The sequence below is a fragment of the Daktulosphaira vitifoliae genome, unplaced genomic scaffold (genome assembly GCF_025091365.1).
Source record: "Daktulosphaira vitifoliae isolate Bord-2020 unplaced genomic scaffold, ASM2509136v1 Scaffold_1, whole genome shotgun sequence".
NCBI lineage: Eukaryota > Metazoa > Arthropoda > Insecta > Hemiptera > Phylloxeridae > Daktulosphaira > Daktulosphaira vitifoliae.
In genome coordinates, this window is record NW_026099572.1 from 84,412,306 (window position 1) to 84,428,224 (window position 15,919).

The 15,919-nt window shown below is 26.3% G+C and overlaps 1 protein-coding gene across 1 annotated transcript; it reads left to right on the top strand.

Moving 5' to 3' along the window:
• The first annotated feature begins 1,965 nt into the window (after positions 1 to 1,965).
• Positions 1,966 to 6,166, top strand: LOC126893613 (tricarboxylate transport protein B, mitochondrial). Its single transcript, XM_050663984.1, has 5 exons — positions 1,966 to 2,382; positions 4,377 to 4,584; positions 4,654 to 4,877; positions 4,985 to 5,279; positions 5,842 to 6,166. The coding sequence occupies exons 1-5, from the start codon at positions 2,274 to 2,276 to the stop codon at positions 5,948 to 5,950; spliced, it is 945 nt and encodes a 314-aa protein (XP_050519941.1). The 5' UTR covers positions 1,966 to 2,273; the 3' UTR covers positions 5,951 to 6,166.
• Positions 6,167 to 15,919: the final 9,753 nt, after the last annotated feature.

Consider the following 15,919-nt stretch of genomic DNA (forward strand, 5'->3'; position numbering starts at 1 on the left):
TCGAATTTTGTAATCAACTAGATTCTAATCAATGCAGATACTTGGTAGTTTGTTATAATTTGTTGGACTAGAGTTAAAAAAAATTTACCTACAACCACGTTTGGAGTAACTGCTACTCAATTTATTATTACGTCTAGAGCGTTATCTTTTTCAAATAACGTTTTCTATGAATATAAAAATAAAAATACAGCCATAATAATAACTGTATTACTCAATAGTAATCACAAATTAATAATAATTTCAATGTATATAAGGTCTAGCACGTTTTTGATGATTCGTAAAAATAATTGAATTTTAAATTTGGGGGGGCCGGCCCTGGGCCACATTAAATCTAAGGGGAGCCAGGCCCACCCAGGCCTACCCATGTCTACGTGCCTGCATACGTGTTTTTACAATATCTAAACTTATAATTCCGAACTCTAAGATTGATAAATAGAGAAAAATATTTATCTAAAAGAAAATATATTTTCTACATCATAGTAATAATATATATATAAAATTTTATAATTAAAATATAAATTGACTTTACTCAAATATTGCCTTTTATGAAACATAGTGATACAATCAAAATTTTCCATTTTTCTGATTTTTATACAAACGTAAATAAGCAATACTAAATGTTAAGCCAAGAAAGTTTCATTAATTTAGTTTTAATAGTTTTTACTAGAGAATTTTGCAAAAAATTAATTTGTAAACAAATAGAATATAATTGTCTATTATAAGGATTATTATACAGAGTCAATTTTAAACAATAATTATCTTGTATTTGTTATTCAGTATAATTTGGCAGTCTTGAAGCCAAGATAAATATCCGAGAAACTTAAATGATTTACTCACACGACAAACTAGAAGGGTAGAAAGGATTGTAAACAACTAAAATATCCATGAAGTTTAGAAGAAATGAAAGAACTATTTGATATTTGGACTCGATCCAAATGCCAAAAATAATATGCATAGAATGTCGAAATTTTTTTCGAAACTTAAGCCGAACTTCTTTTTATGTATAATCGAACTAAAAGAAATTGAAATATCAGGGGGTAAGTGAAAATTGATTGTAGGACAGTGTTGGAGAAAAGAGTAGAGTGTGTGCCCCGCAATCTAAGTTGATGAGCAAAAAATACATTTTTTAGAATTTGAATAATAAAATACTATCAAACACTAACTTATAACTTATTAAATCCTATTTAAATTATAGCGATAAAAGAATAAATTTTAGTCTTTCTCAAAGCTTTACGAAAACGTCTGCTTAAAAAAGAGAATTGCCAAAAAACCTTATTATTTCTTAAAGAAATCAATTAATTCAATAAAATATAACTCCAATGTAATGTATCACTACATACAGCACCTTTATATCTTCATATTGTATTTGTTTCATCATTGTAAATAATGTTAATATAACTTAATATATGCACATTTTTTTTTAATGTTATCTAATAACCATTATAGTGAATACTTAAACAATAATAATAATAATAAATTTTAATCAAGAGTATTTTAAATACATCTAATTTTTATTATAATAACGACAATGTTTTGTACGTAAGTGAAACTTTCAGAGAGGGATTATGTAATTCTTTTATGCGGCTACAACTTTGATTAACATAATTATTTAATGCTAAATTAATGTACATAAATATCTAGTTTTTATTTATTGAAATTCCTAAGGACAATAACAATGTAATTTGAGAAGGACATTAGGTCATTTGATTAACGGTTATGCAGCATAATATTTTTGTGAAAAATGCTTATTAGATAATTTATAACATTATGATAAAATAAAAAGTTTAAGGATTTTTTCACTTTTATTGAAGTTCAAGCCTTTCTTAAAATCGAAGAAAGTAAATATGTAGAAAATTTTTTACTATCATTTTTGTTATTGTACTTGGCATGACCTTGGAAGCTTGCAGCTGATCTATTATCATGAACTATGTTAGTTAGATAATAAATTCCGCTTAGGTTACAGACTAAAGAGTAGGGCAATGACTGTTATTATTGAAACAGTGAAAACTTAAATACTCTATCGACTATCAACAATCGTAGCCACTAGCTTAATTTGTAAAAACTAAGAATACAGTAGTATGTTATATGCCAGGTAGTTGGTGCAGTTGTGCCCGGTCAGTGACGGAGTTATGGTTGTGAATGTTGTAGTTCACAAATTCTGTTCTTAAACAGTTTTTATTGAATTCTGATTTTGTTTTAATAATTTATTAAAATTATCTAGTGTAACACTTAATTAATTCTTTATTTGTATATTATTTATTATTGTTATTGCTATGGACGGAAAGAATACTTTTGTGAGTCCATTTTATCGACCATTGATGACTACTTATGGAGCAGCTGCACCAGCTGGTTCAAATAAAGGCTTTAAAGGAATAGTAGCTGGTGAGAAATTTAAATTATTTAATACATATGTTAATTAATTATTTAACTATAGAATCTTAGAGTGAATTTTCTTTGCATTTAAATTGTGTAATTACAATTTATCAATAATAATATACTTTATTTTTAATGTAATATAAATCATTGGTTTTTATTTTTTTTTCGGGTTGAAACTCACAAGAAACATTTAAATACCAATAACTAGTCAAACATGTTTTGATATTTATCAAACTTTCTGGTTGGTTATATAATGTAAAAAAAATGTGAGCACATATTAAAAAACTTAAGTAAAAACTTAGAATTTTTTTTGAAGTAAAGTTTACCATAAACCTAAGTTACTCGACTAAAAATTAGACAACAAAAAATACTAAAATAAATTAATTGAATTTTGAACAATATACTTACATTCTAGCTTATATTAAACTGTTTATTTTCATTTCCATACAGATAAATAGTTCTATACTATAAATGAGTACTGAAATTAAAACAATATGTTTGTCATAAAATTACTGTTTTATTAAAAAAATATATATGTATAATTCAATTTTATTAAATAGATTTTTATTTTTTTACTTATAAAATTTCATTAAGGGTCTCTAAAGCAGAGGTTTTAAGTAAGGAATTATAAGGTTTGTCATCAACTATATATATTATACTATTATTATAATTTAAGTTTTGAAAAATGTAATGTACAATAATACAGAACTTCAAAATATTAAAATATGATATGCCACTAAATTTTGTCATTGAGATTATTTAGCTAAACATAGTTATTTTATTGAAGTGTCTTTTAATATTTAATGTTGAATATTTCTATTATTTTATTGCAACAATTTTAATCTTTCACATATAATCCTTTCTAATATGTGTCATGAATTGGTAGATTACTTTTTATAATATTAGAATATAAAAATCGAAAATAAAAATGTTTAATCTGCAGTTTTAGTTTAATTAATCATTCTATTAATATAATATTTAAATTACTGGAAAGGTCATTTAGAACATAAACTCTATGACCTTGAATTTTGTAAAATGCTTATGCAACTTCTTACTGAAATCAAATAATTTCATTAGTGAAATTATTTAGCTATAAGTTATATATTACCATATTTTTCTTATTACAGTTTTTCTCCAATTGATTTTGTAATAAATTAATTATATATACATAAATTATATTATCAGTAAGGTGAACATTTGCCATAATGCTCCTAAGAAAAAAATGTGTTAAATATAACATTTTTATTTGATTACTGAGTCAAAATATTCCATGAGTTTCTTATAATAAAAAAAATATGGAACTTAATAAGATGTCATTAGCTTTCCCAAGCAAAAATCCTGATTAGGCCACTGCTTAGGGTTGTCCTTAAAGGAGAGCAAGCTGGTATTTAGTTTTTACCTTAAAACTTTACAGAGTAATATTTCCTTAAGTCTTCCTAAAATAAGATGATGTCATTGTTATTTTTGCTCTGTGGTTTGCAAATCTTACAGAATAATTTGCATGTACCTGACCACAAATTTTTTTTTAACCCTTAAGTTGGTTGACACCAGGTAATTATAAAATGGACTAATATATCCTGGGAAAGTATGAAATATAATGATTTCCCATTTATCTTTATATTAGAGGTCATAATGATTGACATCGCTCATATTTGATAAACCAATATAACAATAAACACTGGCAGGCAAATCTGAACTTCAGGGCTGACTGCATTTGAATTGTATACTATGCTCAAAAAAATACCTATGCAAAAATATTTTTGAAGGTTTTATGTCAATTCTAATAAGAAACCAATAAACTTATTATTTATTCAAAAGTGTATACATTTTTGAAGTCAACAACATAATTTATAAAACATAAATAAGCTATAACCTAAGTTATAATAAATATCATGATTTTTTTCCCAATCGATGTTTATTTTTGTTTTGTTTTTACAATCATTTGAATCTATCTAAATATTTAACTCATTTTTATTGTTATTAAATATTTTTAATTTTAGGTGGAATAACTGGTGGTATTGAGATATGTATTACATATCCAACTGAATATGTCAAAACACAATTACAACTAGACGAAAAAGCTGGTGCCAAAAAATATAATGGAATTGGAGATTGTATAAAAAAAACTATTAAAGGCCATGGAGTTTTTGGACTTTATCGGGGATTGAGTGTTTTACTATATGGATCAATACCTAAATCAGCAGTAAGGTAAATAATCTTGATAACTGTTTAATAAGCCAAAAAATGTTCTCATCTAATAAAATATTTTTAAATTAGATTTGGAGCATTTGAAGCTCTTAGTACTAGGATAAACAGTAGTGGCGGAGAGTTGACAGCTACACAAAGGATATTATGTGGTCTTGGTGCAGGAATCTCTGAAGCCATATTTGCTGTTACCCCAATGGAAACAGTGAAAGTCAAATTCATTAATGATCAACGACTTGAGAAACCAAGATTTAAAGGTTTTTTCCATGGCACCAGTATTATTATCAGAGAACAAGGTCAATTGAATTCTTAAGAATTAGTTAATAATAATATTTTTAAAATATATATTAAATAAATAGTCAAATTTTTTTTATATAAATAATAATGATAGTATATTATTCAGGTATAAGTGGAGTTTATCAAGGACTAATGCCAACGATATTAAAACAAGGTACAAACCAAGCTATAAGATTTTATGTAATGGGTGCTTTAAAAAATCTGTATAAGGGAGATGATCCAAACAAACCAGTTCCAAAGCTATTAGTTGGTGTTTTTGGAATGGTTGCAGGCGCAGCCAGTGTATATGGAAACACACCATTAGATGTTGTAAAAACACGTATGCAAGGTCTTGAAGCTAAAAAGTATAAAAGCACACTTGATTGTATGGTTAAAATTTGGAAAAATGAAGGCCCTACAGCGTAAGTTACTAGATTTCACTAGTTATACTTAAAAATTATTCTTTTCTTGTAAATAATGAGTGCAATTACATATTTATAAATAGAGCGTGGAATTATATGCTTTTACAAATTTTGTTAAGATATTCCGAACATCAGCCAGTACTAATTTTCATTAATTTATTTAAAAACTTAGTAATGTGTTTTTATCTATGTTTTGGAAGGGATTTGGGGGAGGTTAAGTTACCCCTAAAATAAAAAATATTTCTAAGCTACTATATAATTTTATGACAAAATAGCACAAACTGACCCATCAAGTTGGCTTAAAAAAAATTTATAAATTCATATAATTTTGCACACAATGTATAAACTGTTAACTCAACTATTTTATAATTTAATATTCAATAATGTATTTATTGTGTTATAATATGTAGTGCATATTTATATGCATTCAAAATATTATAGTAGAGATATTTTAGTTATAACTTAGATTTAAAATTATTATTTTTTTCACTTACTAATAATATTTGTAGCGTCTAATTAAATATTAGCAGCTTGGATATTAATTATTTATGAATGTTAATAGATTTTACAAAGGAACTGTTCCACGGCTGAGTAGAGTTTGCTTGGATGTGGGAATAACATTCATGATATATGACTCATTTATGGACCTATTCAATAAAGTTTGGCCTTGAAAAGTAAAATTATTGTCTGAACTAATCAGAATTTTTTATTTAAATTCTGGTAGTACTTTTCTTGGGACAAATTCATACATTGCATATCTTTCTTAAATCATTGATTATTTGTTTATCCTTCTATGAACTGTAATTTTGAATAAATTTTTATTGCTATTTTAAAATTTCCAAATTTTAAATTGTTGAAATACTGTTATAGTTAATTTTTGTGTTACATGCAAGCATGTGAAAAAAATAAATAACAATTAATTACATTCCAAAATCTTGAAAATGCACACAATTTATTGAAAGTTAATAATTTTATTTTTGTTTTATATTTTTCATTTTATTAAAATTTGGTTACTTATATTTTTATGTTTTAAATATGTTAAATTTTTGTTTTATTATGATGTTTGATAATTAATATGTTTTATGTGTTCAGGAATAATTTTTAACTTAGTTGTACTTGTGTATGTGTGTTATAAGTACTTACATTTTTAATACTATATGGAAATTTACTTACATAATAATTGTCAGAATTTTATACTTAATAAAATAGACAATAATTAGACTTAAATATTTGTTACCTATATTTGGATTGTAAAAGATCAAAATATTTATTTTTATGGAACCCAAATTTGATTATAGCACATATAAAATCTAGTCTGAAATCTATAATTATTTTTCAGTTGTTTACTTAGTTATTACCAATGTGTATTTAATATTTATTAATACAAATGTAAACATACATTTATATTAAAATGATTATTATTGTATTATTCATTTAATGACTGTAATCTATTAAATTTTTATTTGTTTATCTGATTAACCTATTTAAGAACCTCAATGGTTAGTTAAAAAAAAATACTCTGTAAATTATTATCAGGTGTCATACATGTTATTTAAAATTAATTAATATTATTGAACAAATAATTTTATTAAAAAAAAAAAATTGTCTATAAACTGACTGTAAATTTCAGTAATTAAATGGTTTGTAATAATTTATATTTTCAATGAAAAAATTGTACGTTTTTATTTGTACTTAAATATACATCATTAAAACTAGTTTAAAAAAACAGTTGTAACTTAAAAACTGGTTACTTAAAAGACAGTGTAATTTTGTGTACTTTTTACCAAAAATAATTGTGAATTTATTTTTATTAAATAATCATTCTGGCAACACTGTTATTTTTGTAAGGACTTTTTTTAATATTTAAAAAATAATAATAGTATGCTAATTATTTATTTATAATTTTTTTTGTTTATATTAGTTACATTTAAGAATACTCAAAGTTTTAATGTTGATATTAATTATTAAAAATTATTTTTAATAAATAATTTTTCATGTGATAAGGTTTTTTTCTGCTTACCTATTTACTTACTTCTACACAACATAGACTGATAATAATAGAGTTGTGGTGTAATACAAGGAGAGGTGCCTTGGTGCATGTTGTTTGCTGACGATATAGTGTTAATAGGAGAAAATAAGGATGAAATTAATCAAAGGCTAGAGGTGTGGAGATCAGCTCTTGAAGAAAAGGGTTTATTTAGAGTACGAGTTTGACAAAGGAGAACACGAGGTAGGTGAAATGAGGAGATCAGTGACAATAGGCGAGGACATAATTGGAGAGGTGGAAAGTTTTAAGTATTTAGGGTCAGTTGTGCAAAAGAGCGGTGTTATTGACGAGGATGTAAAACACAGAATTAAGTGCGGGTAGTTGAAGTGGAAAGAAGCGTCTGGCGTCTTATGCGATAAAATAATTTCAATGAGGCTTAAGGTAAATTCTACAAGACTGTAGTGAGACCAGCTATGATGTATAGTTCAGAGTGTTGAGTAGTAAAAAATGAGTATAAATTATAAAATGTATAATGCATAATCCACCTAGTCAGAGTGTATATTTAGTATACTAGTAAAAACTGAGCTCCATACAAAATTATACAGGTAGATCGCTTCATCATGAACCACTCGATAACTCACAAAATAAATACAGTATTGAAAAATAATTTTTGATTAATCAGCTAATAATTACTCTTTAGAATTACCCCTTATAACTTAAAGGGGTGTCACTTTATTTTTTTTTGTGGCAACATACATGTATAAATAGATTATAAAATATATAATAATCTAATTCGCACACGAAAAATGTATTATAACTATTTTACTATTTAAAAATTTACATTTTTAATTAAAATGTAGAATTAAGAATATACAATTAATTTTCTTCTTTTAATTAATTTTTAGGAGGGGTGCGATCGTCCTGTTGTCCAAGCCACGAGTCGCCACTGATCTAATGAATGAAATTACTGGTCTATACAACTTTTAGATCAGTACTTCTGAGTTATAAAAAATTAAAAGTAACAACTGACGGTGAAGAGTGGATGCTATTTTTATCACTAGCCATTTCCTGGCCCCACTCTTATGCGATAAAAGAATTTCAATGAGGCTGAAAGGTAAATTCTACAAGACTGTAGTCTTATGTTGTATGGTTCAGAGTGTTGGGCGGTTGATAAGGAAGTAGATCAGAGAATGAATGTAGCAGAGATGAAAAATGCTTAGATGGATGAGTAGAGTGACTAGAAAAGATAGGATAAGGAACGAGCATATAAGAGGGAGTATAGGTGTAGCGTCAATCGTGGATAAAATGAGAGAAAATCGGAAGCTGTAAGAACACTTATAGAAATGAATGTTGAAGAAAGAAGAGGTAGAGAAAGACCAAAAAAGAGATGGAGGGATGTAATTGAATGCGATATGAGGACAGCTGACGTGAGCGTGGATGTGAGAGATCGTGTCAAGTGGAAGTTTAGGATAAGGGTGGCCGACCCCAAGTAGTTGGGATTAAGGCGAGGAAGAAGAAGACTTATTTACTTATTTATGCTACTATTTATAATTATTATAATTTTTGGGTTCTAGTTTTTGGTTACAGTAAATTTAAAATTTAAATATTGATGAATAAATTGCTCAATTTAAAACAACTATTTAGTTACAGTACTTAAATAACAAGTAAAAATTTGTTTTTCTTTTGTTTAAAATTAGCTAAGTTTAAAATAATAAATGAAAAATTATCATATATGATAGGTATTGAAAATTGAGTGTATCATTTATTAAGCATATCTAATAATGACAATTGTATATCAAAACTGCATGACAATGTTATGACCTTTTATCTGCTATTAAGAACATTTTTACATAAAATAATCTGTTAAGTCTTCTAATGGTTTTTTAAGGAATTTCAATACTGAACTATGACAATGTCCTTTATACAAATGTTTTGTAGTTCAATAAATTTTGTCTATCAATAAAATTAGAGATGAAAATGAAATCAAAATCTACAGAGCAGCAAGATAAATTAGATAGTTCTGTGAAAATTTATACCTCATTAATTTTACGCAAGACTATAGCTTAGAAAAGTGTTACAGAACCTTTTGAAATAGCTGGAAGTAGAACAAAAATTTTTAATCATATATTTAAATATTTTTATACTAACTTAAAATATGTTTTTGTGTAACAATTACACATAATTGTCTACATTTTATGTGTTGTAAAGTCATTTCAATCAGTTTTTTGAAACTAAATACGGGTGATTAATTTATAGTTTATTACTAAACTTCTTCTAAAATAAAAGTTGCTTAATATAGTACTATTTATCTATTGATTAATAAGTGGTTAAATTTGTTTTTGGTCCACCCTTATTCCTTATAAGTTTCGTAACTCAAAACTTAATTAAATAAATAAAAATGGATTATATACTAGTTTATTTGATTAAAATTGTAATAAAATAATAGAATATTAGAAGGTATTTGATACAAGTGACGAGTTACAATAATTCGGGGTGTGATTTGTGGGTCATAAAATAATATAAATATTGATTCTTATCGACTTGAAATATTACTTGATAATTTTTCTTGGTTGTTAAAATATCTTAAATAATAGTATTATTTAATGATCGATAAATAAAATGACACAATTTGATTTAGTTCACAACTTAAATACGTAAAAACTATGATAATGATGATTAGTGTTCGCTTAACGTTGTCTAGTGAACGATAAGAACAGACCTGTACAAGAGATTGCTCTGCCTTTTTATAATACTTTATATCCCCGAAAATCATCATTGTCTTATTCTTACAATATTATTGTTTATTAATAAGAAAGCATAAAATATACAAATGATTACAGATGAATAACATACAAATCATTTTGATATTTTACATAAAATTTATTTAGTCCTTTTTTACACTTAAGATTAAGGTTGATACAATGCGTTTAATTATTAAAATTAGAATAAATATGATGACAAATATAATTTATAGTTGTCAACTGGGAAATAAGGATTTTAAAAGTCACAATAAATTGATTTATGATTGAATCGTATATATTATAATATAACTAAACAGTATGCGTTTGTTGAATATTTCTCCAAGTTGTTTATTTAAGTTTTTTTGTTTGAAAAGAATTATGTTATTCTAAGTAAAAAAATATAATGTATAAATAGAAATGTTGATGATCTTAAACGTAAAAGTAAAGTAAGAAACCATTGTTGTGGACATAAACAAAGTAAGCCTACTGTTATTCCATATTTTGAGGTTATTGTGATCTGATAACTCTCAAAGAATTCGATTTACGATATTATATAAAACAATTAAATAATGAAACACGAATTTTAATGGCATTCACGCTAAAGGAGTTTCAGTGTTTCATTAATAAGAAAACATGATAAAGTAATGATTATTAATTATTAATATTAAAATGTGCACGAGGTAAAGTCGGCGGTAACACGACAGAAAGGAACGACGTAAAGTGAAACGGGCGCAAGATCAAAACGTAAACTGGTGATAATGGGGGACGGTTAAATTAAAATATACAATCAAAAAGGTAAATAGATTTAGATGGTTTGGTCATGTTATGAAGAGAAAGGAATCGGAAGCCGTAAGAACAGTTATAGAAATTAATGTTGAAGGTAGAGAAAGACCAAAAAAGAGATGGAGGGATGTAATTGAATGCGATATGAGAACAGCTGATGTGAGCGTAGATGAGAGAGATCGTGTCAAGTGGAAGTTTAGGATAAGGGTGGCCGACCCCAAATAGTTGGGATTAAGGCGAAGAAAAGGAAGAAGAAGAGAATCTACAAGGTAAACGAGTAAGGAATGTTTGACAGAATATAAAATACAAAAAAATAATCACGCGACATAAACACGGTAACACTGAAGAACATAATAAGCCACTGATAGTGACGGAAGTAAGCGCATTATTCCCCTCTGAAGAAAAAAAGAGAACTCGTTTTTTGCGGCGTTGTGTCAGCTCCAAAGACTGAACGGCATAGTTGTTATCGATGAGCAGATACTTAAGGAGGACGAAAGCAGGTTTTAACCGATCGATCGTGTGATCCAGACTGCGACCACATCGAATTTAAAATGTTTTTTTCTGCCGCTCCAGGTCGTGAGGCGTCAATACATAAAAATACATGAATCAACTTAACCATTTAAAATTAAATAATTAGATTATCAATTTAATACCAATTTTCAAATATACTCTACAGAGTGGAACAGATCTAACTGACAACTCATTTTATTTATTATCTTTATAACATTTTATAATTTTTTTTTTAATCAATTTTTACAATATAGAATTATATTTAAAATATGTTTAAGTGATTTTTGTCAATTACAAAAAAAAATTTTAAAAATTAATTTTCTTTAAGATTTGAAGATAGCCATTTTATAGATGTTTTAAAGAAAAATTTTTATTTTGTTTTAATTCAGTAGTTACGTTTATACAGCATTTTGAAGTTTGTTAAATATTGATTTTTTTACAATTTTTCTATGGTATTAAATGTTAGTCCATATTATGTAAAGGATGGATGTAAACACTTATTACGTTATTTACTAGTAACAGTACGAAATTTTTATTCCATGAAATTTATTGACATTTGAATAAGTATTTGTAATTGATATGGAAAAACAACTAGTAGTATAATTGAAATGACTAAAACAAATTATAGAAACATTGTCTAAAACATGTTGAGTTTTTAATCAAACAAGTTCATATATCATAAATTTAAACGTGAATAATAGTGAATAAGTGCATTTATTATCAAATATCCTAACAAGGAATATCCTAAATAGTATGATTTAGGGATGGGTAGTTCGTGAGTGAGTCAACTCTTTGAGTTGACTCTTTTAGGTGAACTGAATGAGTTGAATCAGTGTGCCATGGTACTGTGACTCAATGACTAATTGTAGAGTACTAAGAATTGAATTTAGTTTAACCCTTAAACAGTCGCGTGGGGGTCTAACATGCCCCCACATAAATAAAAACGGATGTATTATATTGCATAAAAGGTGTACATAGATATAAATTTAGAAGATGGTTTTTATAGTAATATTGAATAGATTTTCATAAATAAATACCTTCGAAAAAAAAATGTATGACTTAAAATATCCATCAGTTAAAATATCCATAAGTTGAAATGGGTCAAATTGACCCCCACGCGACTATGAACGTTATAATTTTTTTTTGGACTAGTATTTTTTTCAAAATATCGTTTTATTGTAAATGCAATGTTATAATCGATATAATATTGTGGAATTGGGATTATGTGGATCTTCCACCGTCTGCGCAATTAAGTTTTAAAAATAAATAATCTGTTGAGAATTTCCACTACTCGATGATACGGAACAAATACGAACTAAACATGTAATAAATACATCCCGTCACAATGTGGACAACATTGATTATCGGTGCCTCATTTACAATTACCACTATTCACATTTACCCCTCCTGACCCTACTCGTATTATAATAATTAAATTGTATTGTAATATTAATAATAAAAAAATTCAATTCAGAAAAATGATTATGTAAATGTAAATACACATAAAACTAGTAAATATAAGCCATGTTTGAGCTCAAAGAAATACAAGAAAAATTAATAAAAATACATTTTGTAATAGTAAAAGCTTTTATTTACCGTCTTAAATATAAGATTTTGCAGTTAAAATAATTTTTTTACAAACCAAAATTTTTTAATGAAATTTTGAAAATTAAGTTTTTTTTTTTTCGTAATATAATTTTTAGTAATGCACATAATTTTGTAATTTATTTATTTTTTAATTTTAATTTTTTAATTGTTATCCATATTTATATATCATATGGTAACAAATAATATCTTTGAATTAAAAAAAATGAACTTTTTTATATATATTTTATACTTTTTTAGAAATGGGGTCTAATAGATCCCCACGTGACTATGAATGTTAAAAATAGGTACGCGCCTGCTTAAGGGTTAAAACGTCTTATCAATAAATTCTGAATCATACGAATTGTGATATATATCAGTTAAATCTATATTTAATGGAGTTGATGGAGTAATATTTGGGTCATCAATCGTCTCTTCTATTACATGAGTCTATTTAATAAATTTACTTAATTTAGATTTAATATGTCTAATTAAATTTGAAGTCGAAGAATGATTATTTTTTAATTTTATACGACAAAGTCCACACTTTACATGAATATTAACCGCTTCAAGTTGAAAAAAATCCCAAATAATACTCAATTTATTCATTTTAAAATGAAATAAAATACTTTCGTAAATTAAATAAAGTGTTTCACAATTTTCGATTTTGTGCACAAGATTTATTGTAATTACAGGAAACAGCGTTGACACAATGAGTAAAATTTCAAATAAATGCGACTACATTATACATAATATGTCAGTTTTTAGAACAATATTTATTCAAGAATAGACCTGTAATTGCATACAAGAAAATTTTGAAATATACGAGAGAAGAGACCTATTTTTCTCATTGCATGCACTAAACATTAAACATTGATAATACCTACATTGTATTTGTATACCTAATTTAACACATAAATAAATCTGTGTTGATGTTAATAATAAAAAAATAGTTTTTTTAGATTTTAAATTTATTCTTCATTTCAATAATAATTAACAAAGTTAAATATTATTAGTAAAAATATTAAACAATTTAATAGAAAATATTTTATAAATATCAAATAACCAAATAAATTACTTTTTATGTAACTATTGTGGGTATGTCTTGAGAATCTAAAATTTTATCAAAAGAAAAAAGTAATCAAACTATTGAATGATCAGAAGTTTTAACTTAAAATTAGCTCAACCATCTTATAGGTAAAAATCAGGGTTTGAGGCCCATTATATTATAAAATTATTAATAAGTAATAACCAACTACTTTTTCCATAATGTAAATACAATTTGAATTTGATTCTCATTTCTTTCGCGCCTTAATTTAATTCCAATATATATAAACAAATAATGAATAAAAAATTATTGATAACAATATTACATTTCATTTTACAATAGTACAGTGGCGGCTCGTGGGTCTCAGAAGTAATGAGGCAAACTTTTAATTTAGTAAATTTGAATAAAGAATATACCTATTTTTAAGATTATAGGTACACGTTGATAATAGCTGTATTAATCGGTAACATGTTAATTCTTTAAAATTTTTATTAATTACAAGATGAAAAATTATAATCGTATAATACTTTTATACATTGACTGATAACTGATGTGACAAACGTAATTCGTTTGTTGTTTTTTGGGTAAGCATAGATTTGAAACAATAACTACATATTGTCGATTCCATTTAATTTATATGTAAAATGTCGTTTCGCATTTGAAACCACCTGGCACAAGATGGTGTTCACCGCTGAGGAAAATTTACATCAGCCTCATTTTACCAAGTATTCACGACTCTCCCCCTACAATCAATCTTAATAATCCAGTATAGCAACTGAATCAAAAAAAAGTTTGCCTCTCGGACCTCATCGGTTTGCTGCGTAGTCAGTCGTGTAACGTGTTGTCATTTTAGACCTTTGGTTTCGGCACTAACTACCGTGTTATATCTCACTGTGTTTGTGCAGCGCCAGTCAGGCGCAGCAATATGTTATCTATTTCGTCCTATTATCTTTTATGGTTCAAGATTACAAATTGCGTTAATTATAAAAATAAATTATAATATTTTGAAAGATATTTGATATTGATAGAGGCTCAAAATAAATAAATTATTATAAGGTAAATTGCAAGTGAGATTGTGCCTCACTTGCCTCACCTGGCGAGCCGCCACTGCAATAGTAGTTAATAAATAATAATTATTTACAATAAGTAAAATAAATTATTATTCACTTTTGTGTAAAACAATAATTCATTGATATTTCATATTTGATGTTAATCTAGCTAAGATAACTATTAAGGCGCATTTAGAAGGCACTTTATGAGTATGCCTTGCGAGTTGTGAGTTGTAATTCTAGTTCCACAAACTTCTACAACTCACGAGTCAGAATCGCACCTTTAAAGATTCGACGATTTGGGAGTTGGGATTTGGAGTTGACTCACTGAGTCAACTCATTTTAGTGAACTGATTCATATCAGTGAGTCAAAAATCCCATCTCTAGTATGATTACAATGATAGAATCACGCAAATTAATAACTATTATCACTTTTAACTCGCCTAACCATAGAGCACTCGTAGTTGACATACGATAATGTTTCTAACTTTGGTAATAAAGATTAGTGATAATAATATCTGTAAAAATATAATTTAAAAAAACTAAAAAAAACACGCTTTTAAAGCACATCGAACTAAAAAGTTAAAAATAAGCTTAAAACAATAATGAACGAAAAATATTAATATTAATCATTTTTTTTTCTTTTAAATTAGAGAAATCTATCCCCTAATTTAATTTTAAACCTAATTTTTTTTTGAAAATATTTGTTTTGACTTTAAACCAGTAAAAATATATTTTGAAAATGGAATTTTTCTATTTTTTTGTTTGTTTTCTGAAGTCATGATAAAAGGTTTGGGGTGAGGAGTTGTCTTCCCTCATTAAAAAAATCTAATTTGAAACTTTTTGTGCAATTTTTTTAGCTTCGATGCGAAGCTGAGAAGGTATTGGTTTTACTATGATGTGTTTTTTTTTTTTTTTTTTTTTTTTTTTTTTTCCCC

Excerpts from the sequence above, each read along its gene's own strand:
- LOC126893613 (XM_050663984.1), top strand. The coding sequence starts at position 2,274 with ATGGACGGAAAGAATACTTTTGTGAGTCCATTTTATCGACCATTGATG. Across the intron at positions 4,878-4,984 it reads TATTATTATCAGAGAACAAG|GTATAAGTGGAGTTTATCAA; the intron begins GTCAATTGAATT and ends TATATTATTCAG. Across the intron at positions 5,280-5,841 it reads AAAAATGAAGGCCCTACAGC|ATTTTACAAAGGAACTGTTC; the intron begins GTAAGTTACTAG and ends GAATGTTAATAG.